This window comes from Rattus norvegicus, chromosome 4 (assembly GCF_036323735.1).
Source record: "Rattus norvegicus strain BN/NHsdMcwi chromosome 4, GRCr8, whole genome shotgun sequence".
Classification (NCBI taxonomy): domain Eukaryota; kingdom Metazoa; phylum Chordata; class Mammalia; order Rodentia; family Muridae; genus Rattus; species Rattus norvegicus.
This window is the reverse complement of record NC_086022.1, coordinates 161,467,046-161,487,653: the sequence shown is the minus strand read 5'-3', so window position 1 is coordinate 161,487,653 and position 20,608 is coordinate 161,467,046. Positions and strand designations below refer to the sequence as shown.

The following is a 20,608-nucleotide window of genomic DNA, read 5'->3' as shown; positions in this document are numbered from 1 at the left end:
AGTTTGGAAAATGATTTGGCCATATCTGTCAAAGCTAATCAACAACATACCCCCATAACCAATTGCTTAATCTTTAAGTTCATTTATAATAGAACAGTCACAAAGATATATAAACGTGTTCATAGCACGTTATTGGTGGTAACCAGAGTTTCCGGACCCTGCACAACTCACACCTCTATATCCTGGGCTACGCCATCTGAGTTTGTAGAATAAACTTCCTGACCTTGAATGGATGTTTAAAATTTAACAAAAAGAAAATCTAGAAACCACCCAAATGTCCCCAAATGGTAAAATGGCTAACTAACTGTAGTTGAGCCATATCACATTATATATAAAAAACGAGAAAGAAGAGTCCACAACCACAACGCAAAGCCAAAGGTGTGCTCACAAACCTTATACGGAGTGGAAGCTCAAGAGCCAAGACTCTACGGAAATGAACTCGACTAGCCCACATTTCAAACATTTTTTCACGTTTCTCTCCCAGCACCCATCTCATCTGTTTATTAAGAATCAGTTCTTCTGTCCACTCTGTGGATCTTGGAGGTCAGACTCAAGTTGTCAGTGAGCTCTCTCCAGCCCTTAGCCTACACTTCCAAGTGAAAATCAGGGATACCCTTGGACGGAGAGAGGTTAAAGTAGCTCAGAGTACCCCAGCAGCTTCTAGGGTACAGGAAACGCTCTGTTCTGTGTATGGTTTGGGTATGATTTACAGGGGTTCAGTCTGACAATCTGACTGGACTGCTTGTGTGTACTAGGTACATGTACTCAAAGCCTCTTCATTTCTTTTCTTTTTTTTTTTTTTTGGTTCTTTTTTTTTTTTTTTTCCGGAGCTGGGGACCGAACCCAGGGCCTTGCGCTTCCTAGGTAAGCGCTCTACCACTGAGCTAAATCCCCAGCCCCCTAGCCTCTTCATTTCTAATCGCAATTGCAAAAGCCACAGCCCCCAAAGCATTCCAGGAGTTATAAGAGAGCACAAAGACAAGTGGGGACTCAGGCCCGGGCTTGAGTCGGGCTGACTCCAATAGGACAGTGTCTTTGGGTCACAGACAGATAAAAGCCAGATGCTCCCCTCCCCCACTGCCCAAGGCTGGTTTTCCTTTTCATTTACTCTTTCTTTCAGGCTGCAAACAATTCCGTAGCTTTCTTGTCTGTCAGGGTATCCGGGATTATTTTGACACCTTAAAGTGTGGCAGCCACATCCAGAGATCCTGTTTGCTTGAGGGGGAGAAACAGCGTCTGAAAACATATCTGCACAAACTTACAGCACACACCTCTGTATCCTGGGTGTGTGTCGCATAAACTTCTCGACCTTGAGGATGTTTAAATACAGCAGATGGGAGGCCTGTGGCTCAATCTACTTTTGTGAATTAAATTGGACACTTCCGAAACAAACTTAATGTTCTGCAGCTGGCTGTCCCAGTTTGAAGGGCAGCTTTTGTAACATCGTGGGAGAGGGAACGCTGTAGTATCAGATGTCTGGAAGTCAATCTGAACTGAGTGACTTTTGGAAACAGTGTTTTTGAGGTTGTTTCCCACCTACGTTATAACCATTTTTATAAGCTGGTTAACCAAGAACCCAGCTGCAGGAATGTCTGGATGTTTCCTTGTGGCAGAAATTCATCACAGTTGTCACTCCCTAAAGACCCTTTTATAGATGACTAGTTAGTTAGTAAGTAACTAGTAAGTTAGTAAGCTTAGTTAGTAAGGATCACGAAAACATTCTCCACAGAGCTGAGATTCTACAAAGCTTTATCCATTTCTCCTGATTCCACCCTGGGGAATGCAGGAGAGGCTCCAGGAGAGGACTGGGAAGCAGGGAAGGGTGGGGCGGCCACCACAAAATGGTAACACAACCCTCTTGACTAAAACAGCAGTAATGTGCTCACTGAGCAAAGACCCTGGCCTTGAGTGCAGGCTGAAGGTCACCTAGCATCCTCACTGAAGTGAACTGATTATGAAGTGTTTATACAGGTTGTAAGTTTACAATAAGGCCTTTTATTTTGTTTTGTTTTGTTTTTTCTTTTTTCTTTTTTTTTTTTTTCCGGAGCTGAGGACCGAACCCAGGGCCTTGTGCTTGCTAGGCAAGCGCTCTACCACTGAGCTAAATCCCCAACCCCAATAAGGCCTTTTAAATACCACCAGTTTATACAGGTTGTACGGTCACAATAAGGCCTTTTAAATACCGCCAGTTTGGGGTAGGGAGCAGTTCTTCACATCCCCTGCTATAATACAGCACTTGTACAGATTTTTATTTTGGTAATAACTTTTGGTCATTGTGTTGGATGGTTTTATGTCAAGCTGACACAAGCTAATGTCATTTGAGTGGAGGGAACCTCAATTAAGAAAATGCCTCCATAAGATTGGGCTGTACTCAAACCTGAAGGGCATTTTCTTACTTTGTGATTAACGGGGGAGGGCCCAGCTCATTGTAGATGGTGCCATCCCTGGGCTGCTGGGTCTGGGTTCTATAAATATAGACTGAGTAAGCCAGGAGGAGCAAGCCACTGAGCCGCAAGCCCTCCACAGCCTCTGCATCAGCTCTGCCTCAGGTTCCTGCCCTGCTTGAGTTCCTGTCCTGACTTCCTTGGATGATGAGCAGTACTGTGGAAGTGTAAGGCAAATAGACAACTTTCTTCCCCAAGATGCACTGGTAATGGTGTTTCCTCTCCAAGAAGCATTGGTAATGGTGTTTCATCACAGCCACAGTAACCCTGATAAGGACAGTCATCAGTAATCAAGCTTCCAACCCGGCATTAAACCTGCAGGGCAGACAAGTTTATAAAGACCTTTGCTTCGTGTAGTGGTACATGTGTATAATATTGGTACTCTGGAGACAGAGGCAGGTTTGAGGCCTAATCATGAGTTTGAGGCCAGCCTGTGCTATACTGAGTACCAGGCCAGCCAAGGCTTAACTTGTCTCAAATAAATAAAGGAAAATATATAAATAAATATCCACACTTCCCTTACCCCTTCCTCAAATAAAACAAGTGTCCAGTGAGAGACCTGCTTGGCAACTCTGTATCTGCTTGTTCTGAGAAAAGGTTAACTTCTTTCTGAGGGGACTCTCTGGAAAGGACTCACCTGCACACACAGGGTTGCAGCTCATTTGTTCCTTTGTTCATTTGAAGTTGAAGTTTAGACTTTGTTTAATTTATACAACATATTCCCTGTACTTAGCTTTCTCATGAGGGAAGACAGCAGAAAGGAAGCAACCACAGAAGCTGTCTGGAACTAACAGCGACAAGTAAGTCACAGCAGCTAATGAAACGGCAGACGATGGTATAAACCACTGTCTGCACCATCACACACATCCTGGAGAAGACACTGAACTGAATCTGGCTTCTTCTTGCTGCCTACTTATATGCATTCAGAAGGTGAAACTAATCCTAGCATTGGCCAGAGTAAGTGAAGGTAAATCCATTGCTCCTTAAAGTAAAACGGAGAAGGAAGAAGAAGCAGAGGTGAATCGTGGAAGAGAGGCAGGGAGGCACATTTCCTATCAAAGTAAAGGATCCTCTGGAGTCCCCGTTTACACTGTAATTTCCTGAGCATGATTCACTGTTTTCTATGTCACTCATTTAACTGACCCAACAGGAGATACAAAGGCCCAGCAGTTACAAGAACAGGACCCCTTTAAGATGTAGGCTGTTAACGGGATTGCTACGTACCACGTTTAGTAAAGGTCAGTGTTTCCTGCTTACCTCTGACATATCATGCACCAGCAAGAGAGGGATGCTTATCGTTGTGATATCGTGGGTACAGCAAACCTTGAGTATATTTCGGAGTCCCATAATAGCGGGATCCCGAGCAGTGATGTTTCCTGACTTCACGTTGTCATCCACACAGAGATGGAAAGCAACGTGGATTTCCGAGAGATTAGAATGACGTGTAATATAAAATTCTCCTGTGAACAACAAATGCAGCCATGATTCTCAAGCGCATGAGTCACTCTCATCCACAGCTTTATAAATAACCACAGGGGGAGGGGGGTAATGTGTTGACATTGTATCAGGAAGCCAGTGCGAGCACTGCTCCTTACTCTCAGAGAAAAGCAATTAAAGTAAGAGATAACGGCTAGTTTGTCAAGAGGATCACAAAGTGGTTTGAGGTGACCCCTGGATTATAGGTAAATGAGTTTATGATCTCCATTCAACACAAACACTTAAATGTCAACCTAAGATCTAGAACTGTGACCTGGCTCCTGCCTTCCTGTGTCTTGATTGCTCTCTCACATCTCAGGTGACTGGCCAATCTCTGCTCATCAGTTTCTCTTGTCAGAAGTGGAAACTGCACTTAAACTCCCTCCTACACGTCTGTCCCCATTCACTCCTTCACTGGTCCAAAGCGGTTAACACACACTGGGTATCAAATAAGCCCACATGGGGCCTTCCCTGAGTGCTAGAGAAGGAAAAGCAACACCAGTGGCCGTGAGAATCCAGGGTCCCTTGAGCAGATAAGGGATCTTAACCTACAACTTGAAGACAGTCTGTCTTGTGATACATAACCTCACTTTGGAATATCCTACTGAGTGGCAAACACCATTGCTTTATAACTGTCCTGACACTCAAGCAGAGGAGAAATGCTGGGCTGGCTCTGTTGCATCCACACATCAGGCAGCATACATCCTGTATCGTCATTACCGAGAACAGGCTACATAGTGACTCCCATTAGAAGTTACCCACCTTTATGAAAGCGTGGTTTAAAATACTCTAAGGTAAGTATAGTCTGGAGCATAGACTAGTACACGAATCGACGAGCAGCCATTATTAACTAGTAAAGTTGCTAGAATGTTTTAAGTATAAACTTTTATCTGAACGTTTTATTTGCTTTTCATTGAAATTTTTCAGGGCTGTAAAAATTCAACTATCGAAAACAGTTGAGAGCCAGTTGTAAATTGCCTTGTTTGTATAGATGAAATTTGTCTCCATAAAAGTTACAAGTCAGTGGCTTAATTACAAAATAGGTTCATCTACCTGCTACTTACAACCTCATCATGTTTTAAAATTTATTCTCCTTTAATAAAACAGGGTATTTTGTTTATTAAAACCAGTGGCCTGGACTGCCACTCCACTGGTGGGGGTGGGAACGCGAGTGTGGAAGGACTCAGCTTTCTTTAAGGGCTGGCCACTGGAGTTTGATCATGCTACAGTGAGTGTACAGGCAACACAAATTAGGCTTGGTATCTTTTTCCTCTTTTCCTCCTCTTCTTTTATTTTTGGGGAGGTCATAAAGGCAGGGGGTGGACCTGGGAGGACTGGGATGTGTGACTGAGGTGCATTGTGTGAAATTCCCAAATAATAAAAATATTTTGTAAAAAAACCCAAAAAAACAAACAAACAAAAAACAAACCTAAAACAAAATAATTTCAGGAATACAGAAAGAGCAGACATGTACTTGTTTTCCATATTTATATGAGATAGTGTGTTTGGGGAAAATATCTTATAGAAGCACTTTGGGTAGGAGAGAGGGCTCAGCAGATTAAGGCGTTTGCTGCCAAGACTGATAGTATGAATTTGATCCCTAAGATCCACAATGGGAAGAAGAGAACTAACACCCATGACTTACCCTCTGGTGTGAACATGGACACACATGTAAACAAGTGTAATAAATGTATAAAGTGCTCTTGTATAACAGCCACGACTTATCCTCTGTGTGAACATGGACACACATGTAACAAGTGTAATAAATGTATAAAGTGCTCTTGCACCGCATCACCTTTAGTTTCCAGTGTGCACAAGCTGGACTTAAAGATGCCTCTCACAGAATCCAAGCAAAAGCTTTTCTTTAAAAACAAACAGGCAAACAAACTAGAAGAAGAACACAGATGGGGCTAGAGGTATAACATAAGCCGTCCAAGGAGAAGTAAAGAGGAGATCATGCGGCCGGGTGGGGCTGGTCAGAATGGTACAGACTCATCTATGGGCCCCGAGACAAGTCTGCCTCCTGAATGCCTGCAGAAATCTCAGTGGAGGGGCTCCCAGCACTGGGATGGGCTGTGGGCCAGCAGTGAGGGAAGACAACTTAGTGAGCCAGTCAGGTGCTCCTAATCCCCAATCTGGCACTGCTTTGTCCGTCCTTAAATGACTCGCCTCCTGGTCTCATTTTACCCATTAATAAAATGGGGGCCAGTGCAGACGCTGGCAGTAGTAATGAATTACTAAGATACCGTAGAGAAGGGTCTAGGTTGGAAGGGGAGCAGACCTGCTGTTCTCCAGCATTCTTTGGCTAGGTGAGACGTGGACTCACTTCAACTTTCTCACCGGCACTTTGCGCAGAAATGTGGGAATCAGGCTGACTGCTCGTTTTATGAGGCTGCTGTGAGAACTGATGGCATAAGCTGTTAAGTATGAAGATCATAATAAAGAAACAACTATTCCTGGGTTATGGGGAAAAGATATAGGATAAAAACATATTGTATAAAAAATTTTAAAGGTAAAAATTAAAAAAAATTAAAAAAATATGTAATATACCTTTTTTTCTTCATGATTTAAAATAAGTTCTGATGGAGATATTTTTATCTCCTGTTAATATGTTGGGTATGGAAATTCAGATGCTGTCAGTATATGTGGTAGGCAATTTAACACTCCTTTCTTACCTCAGACTTAAGGCACACCATTCCCTGTTTAGTGTAACAATGATACTAACTCATAGGCTTTTTTTAAAGGAAGGAAGGAAAGGAACTGAACAATGAGAGATACAGGCCCTTCCACATAGCAACAGCCACCACACTCCTAGAAAGCCAGTGTGATGACTCAGATCATGGGTCTACAAAGAGTAAGAGACAAACAGCCTCCTGTTCCACAGAGGGGAGGAAACGGCTGTGGTGAGTCTAACATTATCCATGAAGGCAGGAGATGCGAAGGTGGGAGGAAACTTGGAGGCTGATGACCGCAACCCAGTGGGCTATGCCTTCTAAGGTAAATGCAGAAACAGGAATGACTTTCCCCTAAATTAGTGACGTGGCCTTCGTGTTCAAGGTCTGAGGAAGGAAGTGTGAGAAAGCACCTAAAAGAGAACTGCAAACTATCAAGGAAGGGCTATTTTTGAAACTATAAAACCTACCACTGTTTAAGAATTCATATTTACAAAGCACACAGGGCTTCTATTTGGTGCCTAAGTACCAGTAAGTGAATTTAACCGCAAGGAAAATAGAGCTTGAGTTCACATTAAATGTGTCCAATAACAGTAGGGGGAAGACACAGGCAGGAGGATGCAAAGGGGGACTTGAGCCTGCATCAAAAGGCAATGCCCCAGTCCAACCATGTTCATCTCCACACACCACTGCTTATAAGTTAGAGTAGAAACACCTCCTAGCTCATTCCTTAGTAACTAAGACACAATGTATGGGAGAAAATTAAAAGTATAAAATCATGAAACCTACATGTAACTTTGTGGTTTTTCTATATGGACGTAGAAGTCATCACTAGTATAAAAGTGAGGCTTTGCACTGGAGAATATCAGTGAATTATACGGGTTCTGTGGGTATCAGTGCTGTTTCAAAGGTGTATATGGCTGAATATTTTATAAATGGTTCCCAGAAGAACACATTTCAAATCTACTACTTTAGTGTGTTTGACTATCAGAAAGTAAGAATTTGAAATAAAATAATACTCACCTGGTAAAATATTTAAATAGTTTCTCTCAGCATTCTTAGATTTCTCATCACTTCCTCCATTTTGGTTTCCAGAATCTATTCATAAAAAATATAACACAAAGAAGTATTGCCCCATATGAAAATATATTACCCCTATTCTTTCAAAACAATCACATAGAAAAGTGTGCTTTGTGCCTCAACACTCTTGGCACTCTGCCCAGGCTTCCTTCACATGGACTTACACATTCACAGGCTCTGTGACCTCCCTCCCCCTTCCCTCCCTCCCTCCCTACCCCCACTGTTGCAAACACTAAGCATGTGCACCACAGTTTAGCTACATCTCTTAATCTTACACGGAGAAGAAACGTTTCAGTAAGCTGCTATCTAAGCAGGGGAGCAGAGACAAGAGGTGGGGCCAGCCTTGACCCCTCATGGTTCGACCACATTGGACTTACCAACACCCTAGTTTTCTTCTGAGAGGTCAAGGCACTAAGTTAGCTGCACATGAAATAACTTCATTAGATAGCTGTGGTGCGGCCATCTTTATTTTTAGACTCTGACTCACTGTTGTTGCTATAACCTGCTTTGGACTAGATAGACAAGCTAGCAACACCAAGAATCATGTTATATTCAGCACACTCCTTAAATTTACTGTCTTGTCTGACACTATATACAACAACTTTCAAGCATATATATGATACTGTTTCTGAACTTTTTCAGACAATCAATAATTCTTTTTTTTTTTTGAGGCATGATATTTTCTTAGAAGGATAAATGTTGGTTAATGAGAGACATTTTGATTGAGCATACATTGTTAAGACTGAATACACTATTTAAATATATGCCCATATTTTAATAGAAGATACACCTTGACTTCATAAGAATCTCTTGTCAAAAATAGAAAATGAGTACTATTTTTCAAAGTAGCAGTGTTTTAGTGGTGATCTACTTACATCAGTTAAATTAAAAACTATTTTGGAATCTATTTTGAAATGGCATTCCATATCCCATATTAGAAAAGGCAGACTTTCAAGTTGCTATGAACAGTACACACTGAAACATTAGCTCTGGAACACTATCTGGATATACTAAAGGCATAGTGTTGGCTAGTGAACACTGACAAGTTGACTTACACCAGTAAGTCTAAACACACAGTTAGGAACTAGCAGAGAAAGTGTGAGCACAGTAGGTAGACAGAAAGCTCTGAGCTGTTCATATGCGTGTCTCATGCAACAGAGCAGACCCTGGCAACTGACGTGCTGGAAATAAGCAGCGGGTTATAGCACAGACACTGAGAGAAAACTCTGCAATTCTGATCACAGGGGGAACGAACAGACTCCCTACCAGAGAAACAGACCCAGGGGACAGCACACCAAACAGTCAGCCCCGAAAACGTGTACACAGTAACATTACATGGAACTGAGAATTTGTACATACAAATAATATTAACATGCAATAACAATGCATGAAGAAAAGAGGCCATGAGTTTGAAGGAGAGGGCAGGGGCATATGGGCAGGTTTGGAGGGAGGAAAGAAAAGGAAGAAATGTAAGTAAAATACAATCTCAAAATAAACAGAAAAGGGAAAAAGAAACAAGAAAGAAGAGCTCACAGTCTACTCTTCTGTCCATGTTTTTATGAGTAACACTTTGCTTAGCAATATAAAGAGGTGATATTTATTTAAAAATGTGATGTCCAGGGTGGAGAGATGGTTCAGTGGCTAAGAGCACTGACTGCTCTTCCAGAGGTCCTGAGTTCAAATCCCAGCAACCACATGGTGGCTCGCAACCATCTGTAATGGGATCTGATCCCCTCTTTTGGTGTGTCTGAAGACAGCTACAGAGTATATAATAAATAAATAAATCTTTAAAAAATATGATGTCAGGTTGGGGATTTGGCTCAGTGGTAGACCACTTGCCTAGCAAGCGCAAGGCCCTGGGTTCGGTCCCCAGCTCCAAAAAAAGAAAAAAAAATGATGTCATATATCAGTTTTATCATGAACTGTAGAAACACAGTGAACGTAGCAGCCACAGTAAAAAGTGGATGAAGCACCTTGGGATAAACAAGTATTTGTACATCAGACTGCAAGCACGATGAATGAATATGTAGTCATGTGCAGAAAAAGAAGACTCAGAAAGTGTTTTTCTAAGACTTTCTCTAACATACAAGTGCCTTTAAGAGGCTGAAAGAGGATGACCACAGGTTCAAGGCTAGCCTGGGCTACACAGCGAGTTCTGGAAAAGCTGGGGACATACTGAGATACCATCTTCAAACAAACAAACAAAAAAAAAAAGAAAAGTTATCTTTTATAAAGTGCCTCATTCTATTGACTTATTTAAATTACAACACAGTTGCTTTAACAAGAACAAAATACCACCACACACACACACACACACACACACACACACACACACACACCGCCTTAAGTGTGGGTGGTTTAAAGGCTTCCTGTTGTATACTGCATGCTATCGCTCATAGACTTAAATCTGCCTCCTTCTCCCACACTGATGATCTCCACCTTCATGCGTTTCGTCACTACTACTGAGATTAAAAACCATTGGAAGGAGCTCGAGGGAGTAAAGAGAAGGGTAAAGTGATATAATTATAGTTTAATTAAAATGCATTAAAAATTTAAAACATAGATGTGAAAATATTTCTGATTACATCATCACTAGCTGGAGAGGTGGAGGGAGAGGATCACAGTAAGAGCACACGCTGAAGTGCTCTACACAGTCCTTTGTTAGGATGGCCTCCATACTGGCTTCCTGACCTGGGCGTGGCCCTGAAATGTACAATTATTTATTATTATTTATGTACTGCTCCTTACAGTTAAAAATGAAAGAATAAACACCTACTGACAGGGGACGAACCAGTACCAATACCCTGCAATGCACTACTACAGACCAGCAAAGACACCAAGGGCTCTGTGGACCGGTGGAGATGATCTGCAGGGCAGGCCCTCAGTGCAAACGCATAAGGAACGTGGGCATGGAAGGTGTCACTATTCGGAAAGGACAACTAGACACACATGCTTCTGCACACACACACCCATCTGGAAGGCACAGGCAGGCAGGATGGGAAGGAGGGCAGCAGCCCCCTTCCATCCCAGTTTTCCTTTCTGTCGTCTCAGTTATTCACCACCAAATGTGGTCCAGAAGCATCAAACAGCTCCAGAGAAAACGGCCCAGAAGTCATCAACTGCATGCCAACCCATGTAACAAGATGAATGTCACACATCGTACTCTGTTCCATTCAGGGCATGACTCATCCCCTCAACCAGCATGAATTCTAGCTGCTGTGCTGTCAGATCGAGGGTCAGAATCAGTGTGCCTCAAAGCTCGAGACCAGTGATGCTGACAATCCAGATGTGACAGAGAGAGGCCACTTAAATGCTTCCCTTAAGAGAAGGGTGAACCCTGAGGAGTTCTGCACTGCAGTAATAGTGAGGGTGGGTGCGAGTTTAGCACTGCCGTGGACTGCAGCACCTCCTGCTGCTCCTGCAGCACCGTCGAGAAGGCAACTCTTACCTAGGACAGTCTGGAACCGTCGAACTAACAGAACAGTGTAACAGCTAACATGGACGAGGAAAGGAGGGAGCACTGAGATCTTGGGCAAGGGATAAGCAGTTTGCTCTACAGTTGAGTCAGTTTCAGGTGGGATTGGGACCCACTACACACGCAACACTTATGAAGACACTGCTGCACGCTCTGACCTCAGGGAACCAAGTAGCAGCCTCTCGGGTGACAGACATTTTGCTTAGTTTGAGGTGATTAGTGAGCTATCATATATATAGCTATAGTTGGAAGATGTAACATCCCTCATTGGCTACTGATTTAAATGCTGGCTTCCCGATTGGTGGCACTCTTTTGGAAGGTTCTAGAATTTCAGAAGTTGGGGCAGAGGTAGAAGAAGGAGGATAACTATAAAGTATACTCAGTAAGTTTGAGATTTTTCCAATAAAATTTCTAAGAAATTTGAAAAGGATGTTGCATTGTACATAAATATAGGGAAAAAGTCTTTCAACCACATCAGTTTCTCTCTCTCTCTCTCTCTCTCTCTCTCTCTCGCTCTCTCGCTCTCTCGCTCTCTGCTCTCTCTCAGAACAACCAAAACGTCCGACCCTAAAGTCAAAAAGTCAGAGATGGCACAGGGCTGGAGAAAGGGCTGCAGTCAATCCCTAGCACCATACGAAAATAAGAATAAGGAAAAATTCATTTTTGTTCCATTTTAACTCTGACTTCAGTGCCCTTTATAGAAATGATTCTATCCATTAGAGACAGCATGGATCAAAGCAAACTTTTCGAAGGCTCTTACTTTAACTAAAAGAAATTTTAACATGGTTTTTACTAAGGATCTTGAAAGAAAATCAATTGAAAAAAAAAGAAAGAGAGAGAGAAAAGAAAGAAAAGAGAAAACTGAGGGGAAAACTCTAGCTTCTGAAGACATTAAATTTTGTTCTTTTTTTCTCTCCCAAGTCCCCCCACTGTGAGCTTGGGCGTGCTTCAGTGCTTGCCTGCCTTGGCCTAGAGTGTGTCTGGGGCAATAGTAAGCCCAGGCTTTAAGGATGCTGCATTACTGACCGCGTGCCTCCTTGCACTTGCTCCTGCGCTGGGTTCGTGCGTACAGCGCCACCTGCTGGACAACCTCCAGTTGCTCCTCAATCCGCGGGAAGTGGAAGTCCGTGCATTCTTGGCAAACTGTGGCAAAATCTAAGGGATCCAAAGTATCGTTCTAAATGTAATCCATCAAATACTTATCATTTACTTATAGAAGGTGATGAGATCTAAGCGGGATAATGAAGTTTGTAAATATGATTTCTTGATGTTTGTTAATAACAGCACATTAAATTAGGGTACAACAATTTCTACCAACACTTCACTCTCAGGGGTAAACAGTCCACAGACAAGAACATTCTAATACAAGTCCAAGTCTTCTTTAAATCACACACACACACTCTGATGGTAATCTATCCCCAATCTCTGTAAACAGTAAGAAGTGTTCCTTTTGTTTGACTTAGAAGGCAAGGGGGACACCGAGTAACGGCAGGCCCTGTTCTAAAATGAAAAATGCGTTTATAGTTGGATTATCACTTTTACTTCTCTGTTACTTCAGCACTTAGCAAAGGCAGGAGGACTGCTTTGAGTCCAAGGTTAGGATGGGCTACAGTGTGAGAAGCCTCTCGGTAGGGGACTCAAGAGAAACGTGGTGGTGAGTACCTGAGGTGCCTACCCACCTCTTTTGATGCCGCTATATGAATTAATCCGATTGTCTACTAGTAAAACCAGGCCACAGAGGGACGTGGAGTAAAGGGACAGTGCCGTCTGGAGCCGGTGGAGCTTCACGCCGCTCCCCTGCGTTCTCTTGTGCTTACAGAAGTCCAGCATGTCTGCCCTCAGCAACCGCAGATTGTGCATGGTCTTCAACTGGGCTCCTAGGGGTGGACAGGACAGAGACAGAGACTGCTACAGAAATCCTATAGCAGATGCAAACATCTGTGGCAAGACCCTGGATAGATCCATGTTCCAAATGGTAACTACAAGTGGGCTCTCTAATCTCCCATTTTAATAGCCATTATAATTTATCTGCAAATATATAAGCTAAAACATAAATTCTAGCCTCTGTGGAGAGGGTTGTGAGCTGGGATCAGCTGAGGGCAGATTCTGCCGACTGCAGGAACTGTGTCTGAAGTTAAAAGGCTCCCATACCCAGGTGAATGGTGAAGCTTTCTTCCAGCTTCCTCTGCTCCTCATAGATCCTTCCAGCGGCGTCCGCAGATTCCCTGAACTGACTCGGCTGCACTTTAATTTCTTCACTGGAATTAATACAATTACTGTTATTCTCATTGTATATTCATCAGGATTTTTTGTTAGAGGAAAATAAGTTCACCATGAAATGTGAGAGAGCCAAACAGCTGACGCAGAGCTTAGTTTATTCCTAAACTCACGTTAATCCATGGTGACAAGTGAGACTGTAGCAGCAGCAGGTTCTAAGAGCCCTGCTTGTCCTTCCACTTCCTCAATAAGCATGTGGGCTATTCTCTTCAGTCATTGCAATATCAACTAACACAGCACCACTGAGTATTTCCTAGTGGTTTAAAAATGATTCAGGGATTAAGTGATGAACTAGTATGTAATATCTTTAAAAGCCACATCAGTCATACTTAAAAATTCTCATAATGGCAAATTCTAAACAAAATTATAAAACAGATGAGGGGACAGCAATGAAGATTAAAAATTAAAAACTTGGGCTGCTGTGGTGGCTCAGCAGGCAAAAGCTCTTGCTTCACAAGGCTGACACAATGTTAAGTTCGATCTAGGGAGGATTATGGAAGGAGAAACACAACTTCTGAAGTGTACACACACACACACACACACACACACACACACACACAATGATGATGACCATTACAGTGATATAATGACAGTAATTTTAAAGACAGTTTTAAGTCTTTTTAATTAAAAGGCCAGATTAAAAAAAGGACTGAAAGGTTCCCTTTGGCACTCCCTGGTCTGGCCGCATTTCCGTAGCACTCTCCTCTCACTAGACAAGCTCACTCTTTGCTCTGGGGAAAAGTTATCCCAGAGAAGCCATGACCACATAACTGCTCGATTCAAATCCATGGCACTAGGCAATGAAGGAAAGCGAATGGCAAAGTGTGGCGTGGTCCCATAGGTGCAGGACATGAGGACAGTCTGCTTCCATCAGTGCACACTTGACAAAGGCTGTTGTCCATACAAGGAGGTCGACAGAAATCAGCTGACAACCTCACCAGCATTCTGAAAGGCCACGCAGGGTAGAAGTCGCTTTGGACCAGGTCGGAGACACAGACTCCTGCACCTGAACTCTCTTACTATCTTCACAAACTGTGTTCAAGGAACAGGGGACAGGAGCTGAGAGAAGCCTCTCGGAAGGCCTGACATCTGAGCCAGACATAAGGCTTGCTCCAGACCGGAGCTGGACTGACAGGCACCAGAACTGGACCAAGGCAGGCCAAGGCTGGGGTGTAGCTCAGTAGTAGACGGCTGGACCCACAGTAAATGATAAAACCAAGACTGCACCGCTGTGAGCAGGACAACAGCATAGAGAGGGCTTACTCTATGGCACAGGTTTGCAAAGACTGCTGGGTGCCGAGGATGGAGGAGTGTGGAGAGAAAAGCTCTCTCAAACCCCAAGTGCCAGCCTAGAGCAGCATCCAGCTACTGTAGAAACGAACCCTTTTGGGAACTGAGTGTACAGACAACAGGTCTGCTGCCCTGCTGACAAGATGTCCATCTTCTTAATAGTGATGGCCCATTAACTTCAGTACATAATTGCTGTTTAGCTAAATATATTCCTCTTTTGACAAGGTCTTACTTTGTAGCCCCTTGATAAATAAACCAGGCTGCCTCAAACTCAGATCAATCCGTCTCATTTCTGCTCAAGTGCTGGGATTACAGGCATGTGCTGCCCTCCCAGGTAAAATCTCTTAATCCAATACCTATAAAGCAGGAGGAGGGAGAGCTGGCTATGTAGCACACACCCAGAATTCCAGTGCAGAGAAGGCACAGGAAGGAGGGTCACTGCTAGCTCAAGGCTAAGCTGGTCTACAAGAATGAGTCTGCTTTTACAGGGTATGGGTAAGAAAATGAAAAGGTAACTGAGAGCAGGAGAATCCACAAAACATCTGAGGACAGACAAACATCCAGATGGTGACAAACATAGATGATGAACAGGCAGAGCTTTCACAGCTTGGTAAGAAGAAAACGATGCAAGGAGAGACACGGGGATAAAGTCACCACACCAATATCTGTCTAACACACTAGGCATCGGGGACCCAGAAGTGAACTTGGAATGGGAAGTCCCAGTCATGCCCATCAGGATGGAGTGCTGGCCAAGGCCACAGTGCGGCGACCACTCTCAGGGAGGCTGATGAGATGGCAAGAGGAGATAGTGTTCTATATGAAGAGCACAGAGAAAATGCCATGTCTTGACTGTGGTATAAGTTTTATGATGGTAAAAATTCCTTAATCTGTGCTCCATTAAAACAGGTGAAGAAACTCTGGCCAGGGTCCGCTAACAATGGTGCCCCAATGTCAGCAGGAAGCAGCCATAGAGAACACCCACTTACCCAACACCCATGACCCAAGGTTGAAGCAGAAGGGAATGAAGGGACTCCAGTCAGCCCAAGCATGGCAAACATGGCTCTGGCAGGCCTTGACCTTCTTCCTCCTGACACTGAATACCAATGCCATTTGAAGTCCAGCAATCAAAAGCCTCCCCCCTTGGCTCACCTCATTAACAAGCCCAATCAATATTAAACACCTCATCCTAACACAGGGTCCCCTTGTACCTTTATAAATCTCCCTTTTCCCATGCACCACATCTGTCTCTTCTCTCCAGTGGCACTCCTTTGTTTCTGTGGGACAAATACTCTTTCTTCCCTTCCTCATTCCCTTCCCCTTCTCCCTCACCCTCTATCTCCTGCTATCGTCTCTTATTCCCTGACCTCTGTCCCTCTGGGGCAAATAAATCCATGTGCTGAGAACTTGAGCTTAGGGGTCCTGAGCTGATACTGGTCCCTTTAACAGGTGGACTTTACTTCATATCGTTTATCCCCTAATAGACCTAAAACAGAATTTGTGCTGCTTGTGGAAACACCTACAAAAGGTGATAATAGTAAAAGCATTTTTTCCTGAAGACATAATGGTTTAAGAAGCAGCAGTTAGAGGTCAGAATTTACACAGTGCCCTGCACACTGAGCCAGAAAGCACAGCGGCAAAGGGATGGGTGGTTTCTATACCAAAACCTTTTTAGCTCCCTTAAATCCTTGGCTTTCAGTAGCTTGCCTACAACACATAGTGTATGCTCTACACTTGGGTCAGTGCACCCACTCATGCACAGAGAGCCCACGGCATGCTGGGTCTTGACCCCTGAACCCTACTGTTGTCAAAATTCTGGCTTCGAAGTAAAGTGCCTGGGCTGTTCCTAGAAGATGGAACAGTTTTGGAAAACAGTGAAGCAAGTTAAAGACCGTCACATGCAGGAAAGACGTAATAGAACTGCCACGGGGAGGTTTGACCAGCTCCTTTCCTGTCTGTGGAGGCATGTGTGCACACAAAGCTGTACACGTGTGAAGCTCAGGGGACAAACTCAGATCATTACCGACTGAGCTCGTTCCCAGCCTGACTAAACAGAGGTGCACCTGTGCGTCCCTCATCCCAGTACTTACTGAGTGTGCTAGGTGCAGGGTCAAGGGGGCTTGGCAAACCGCTGTCAGCTGGACAAAACAGACAGACAGCCCCTTACCCCGAAAAAAGAAAGAATGGAGAGGGAGAGGGAGAGGGAGGGGGAGGGGAGGGGGAGGGGGAGGGGGAGGGGGAGGGGAAGGGGGAGGGGGAGGGGGAGGGGGAGGGGGAGGGGGGGAGGGGGAGAGGGAGGGGGAGGGGAGGGGGAGGGGGAGAGGGAGAGGGAGGGGGAGGGGGAGGGGGAGGGGGAGGGGGAGGGGGAGGAGAAGAAGGAGAAGGAGAAGGAGAAGGAGAAGGAGAAGAAGAAGAAGAAGAAGAAGAAGAAGAAGAAGAAGAAGAAGAAGAAGATATATTTCTTACCCTTAATGTAAGACTACTGGGAGACTGACACGACATAGAGACAATGGTCATCCAAAGCCAGCCTGGGCTGTACACCAATGTTTATGACATGGGCTAGCACATTCTGGAAACAGGGTTACTGTACTTAAAGACCTTTTCTCTTTCTGCTTACTGAGTGTCTGGCTTTCATCCAGTCATGCCAAGTGTAATACAATGTAATGAAATGAAAGAAAAATACCTGTAATTCCACCCCTTAGGATGCTGAGGCTGGGGGATTTCCCCAGATTCAAGGCCAACCTAGGCTAAACGCCAAGTCTGAGGTCAGCAGAGCTATATAATGAGAATCTGTCTCAAAGAAACACAAAATAGGGCTGGAGAGATGGCTCAGTGGTTAAGAGTACTGGCTGCTCCTTCCAGAGGACCTGAGTTCAATTCCCCAGCACCCACATGGTCACTTACAACTGTCTTAACTCCAGTTTCAGTGGATCCAACACCTCACACAGACAAACATGCAGGCCAAGCACCAATGCACACAAAATAAAAATAAATACATTTTTAAAAATTAGAACTATAAAGTCTTTGATTTTCATCGTCAAGCATATGTAACCACCAGGACTCAGTTTTAGAGTAAGCATCAACCATGATAGAAGCACGCGACACGACAGTGGAGGGTCAATACCTGAGGGAGCTGTTGTTGGGGTTTTTTAGGTCCTGATGAAGCTTTATCACCCATTCCTGATATTCTTGCTTCTGGATAGCTGTAGACTGTTTCAGTTCGTTTGACCATTTATTCTCTAAGTCCTAAATAGAGAGAGAGGGTCCCAAGCAGCCAGTTTTTCACAAGAAAGAGGAAACACAATGACATATGTAAAGCCACCGCTACCCCTGCTCTCACTTACCTGCTGGGATTCAAAGTGCTGGGCAGCCAGTGAGTTCACATCTTGATCTGTGAGCGACTTCCCCAGTTCCTGCATCACCTTTTCCATTTCAATGCCTTGTCTAAAACACAAATGAACAACTGAGATATGTTCACCACAATTTTAGGGCACACGGCCACAAGTGAAAACATAATTTTTAACTTATGATAGATAATATATCTAAGGATTAAAACTCCAACACCTTGAAAATGCTCTGAGTCCTTGAAAATGAGTATGTGAGAACTGACAGTTATGTCTTCAAGCCCGTCTCATAGGCAGCCAGATCACTGTCCTGAGCTTAATCCATAACTGAAGACAGATGAAATCCAAGCAAGCTCTCGGCTGCTCCACCCCTTCTCATTCAGGTCCTCAAGAAAAGCTCTACAGCAGCGTACGCTGATTCCCCAGGCAAGTGTGTGTGAACTGACACGAGCTCAATGCAGAGCCGGTCTACTACACCCGGAGACTGCGATTACACAGTTACGTCACAGTCACTTTAAGAAGCAATGCGAACTACAACCTGGCGATGTAGCCTCGTGCTACTCTCTTCACTGACCCAGAGCAACAATGGACAGAATGGGTCCCCTACAGGAGAAGCCAGACAATGGTGGTGGAGGGACAGACAGCAGTTATTTAGCCACGGTGACTAGGAGGGCATTAGGGAGGTTCTGCTTTGCTGGAAAACGTCTATTTCTTGATTGGATATTGGCTTGCTCTGTGAAAATTTTCCTGAGCTGTACTTCTAAAATTTATTGTCTGTTCTGACTGTATTAAAGTATCTTTTAATATAAATGCATTCAAAAAGTATTCTAAATGATATTTTGAGGGGCTGAGAGATAGTTCAGTCGGATGCCTCATACTCATAGAAAAGCTAAGAGTGGTAGCATAGCTGCACCCCTAGGCTTGGGAGGCAGAGTCAGGTAAAGTCTGGAATGCACTGGCAGATATGGAGCCAAACACACAGGCTCCAAGTTCAGTGAAAAACCCTGTCTCAAAAAGTATGGTGGATAGAGACTGAGTAAGACACTCAGTACTGACCTGGCCTTCACATATATTACATTACATTACATACATACATGCATACATACATTCATACATACATACACATACCACCCACCTACACACATGAAAACACCCACATGAATATGTACATACTCCATACATATACATACAAAAATAAGTAAAGATATAAATTTAAAAATATATAATAAATAAAATTAAACAGTTTTACTGCCATTCTAGTTAAGTAATTTGTTCTTAAAACTGAGTTTAAACTTACTCAGAACATTTAAGTAGGATAGGTATATGTGATAAATTTACACTCATGAACACTTTGACATCTGGAAATATTCTGTATGCTATAGCTCCCACTTCACTACATGCAATGAGATGATCCCATAAGCCCTTTTGTTTGGTTTGGTTTTGAGACAGGGTTTCACTACACAGCCATGGCCGGGCTCGTGCCTCTGCCTCTGGAGAACTGGGATTACAGTGTGCACCACCACTGCTGATCATTACTGTTTCAGAAAGTCCAGTGACTAGTACGCTTATAAGTGAGATTCAGTTAGAAACAAAAATGTCTACAGATTTGCATTAATATTTTACAAGTCCTCCCCCTGGTGGATGAAAATATTATTGCCTTCCTTCTAAAGTTTAAAGAACTGTCTAGAATATGGTTTCATAAAAGCAGGATATTTCTCATTAAAAAAGACAAAAACAATTCAACAAAACTTCATGAACATTTACATCATCCTGAATGTTATCTAAAATGTGGTTAATCATGTAATTATTTTTAAAGATATTGCCTGGATTAAATTCAAAAGAAAGTTTATTTTATTTCATATAATGTGTTCACTATAGACTGGCTCAGAATACCAAGGATGACAACTGTAACCTGAATGTCAAATGATAAACAGTATTACTTCTCTTAAAAAAAAAGCAAAAACATGAAACAAAAAACTTATTCTACAATAGAAAAATCATTAGTTCCAGAGAGGGTAAATAGTCGGTGAGTTAATTCACTGTCTGTGGTAGAGTAGGAACTGTTTCAGAGAATAATAAACAAACAGAATGGGAATCACTTCTGATTTAGAAAAGAGGGCAGCCCGACCAGAGGTGAACAGACAGGGTCTTCTCAGGAGGAGCAGGCAGAACTAGTCAGGAGCACACGGGAGTCAGCAGAAAGGAACCCTTGGGACTCACATGGCCTTCCAGACAGAGCGTTTGCATCATCTCTGCGCACCCTCAGCATGCTGTAACTGATCTCTAGCCCTTCCCAAGGCTAGTGCAACAATGTAACTAGTTGTCATACTGCATTACTCAGCAATCGCTACCACAGAGAAAGGCTGAGAATGTTCAGAACAGGTATAACTCTCTTCCCCTCATGCTGTTGGCTGGCAGTTGGCTGAATCTTAGACACAAGGCTCAAAGCCTGGGCTCACTGTTCAGCATCATGAAAGAAAAGAAATCCATCTATGGTTATATTATATTTTAATCTCTTAACTATAATAATTAAAAATAAGGCAAATTATTCAT

The 20,608-nt window shown here is 43.4% G+C and overlaps 1 protein-coding gene across 2 annotated transcripts in view; it reads right to left on the bottom strand.

Moving 5' to 3' along the window:
* Ferry3 (FERRY endosomal RAB5 effector complex subunit 3) overlaps positions 1-20,608 on the bottom strand; it is a 35,272-nt gene that overhangs the window by 6,560 nt on the left and 8,104 nt on the right. For both annotated transcript variants that reach the window (NM_001106623.1, XM_039107454.2), the window contains exons 5-11: positions 18,056-18,155; positions 17,836-17,957; positions 13,299-13,405; positions 12,827-13,024; positions 12,174-12,302; positions 7,616-7,690; positions 3,702-3,904 (exon numbers count right to left, since the gene is read on the bottom strand). In NM_001106623.1, the coding sequence (NP_001100093.1) occupies positions 3,702-3,904; positions 7,616-7,690; positions 12,174-12,302; positions 12,827-13,024; positions 13,299-13,405; positions 17,836-17,957; positions 18,056-18,155 (934 nt within the window). The remainder of the gene's footprint in view (positions 1-3,701; positions 3,905-7,615; positions 7,691-12,173; positions 12,303-12,826; positions 13,025-13,298; positions 13,406-17,835; positions 17,958-18,055; positions 18,156-20,608) is intronic.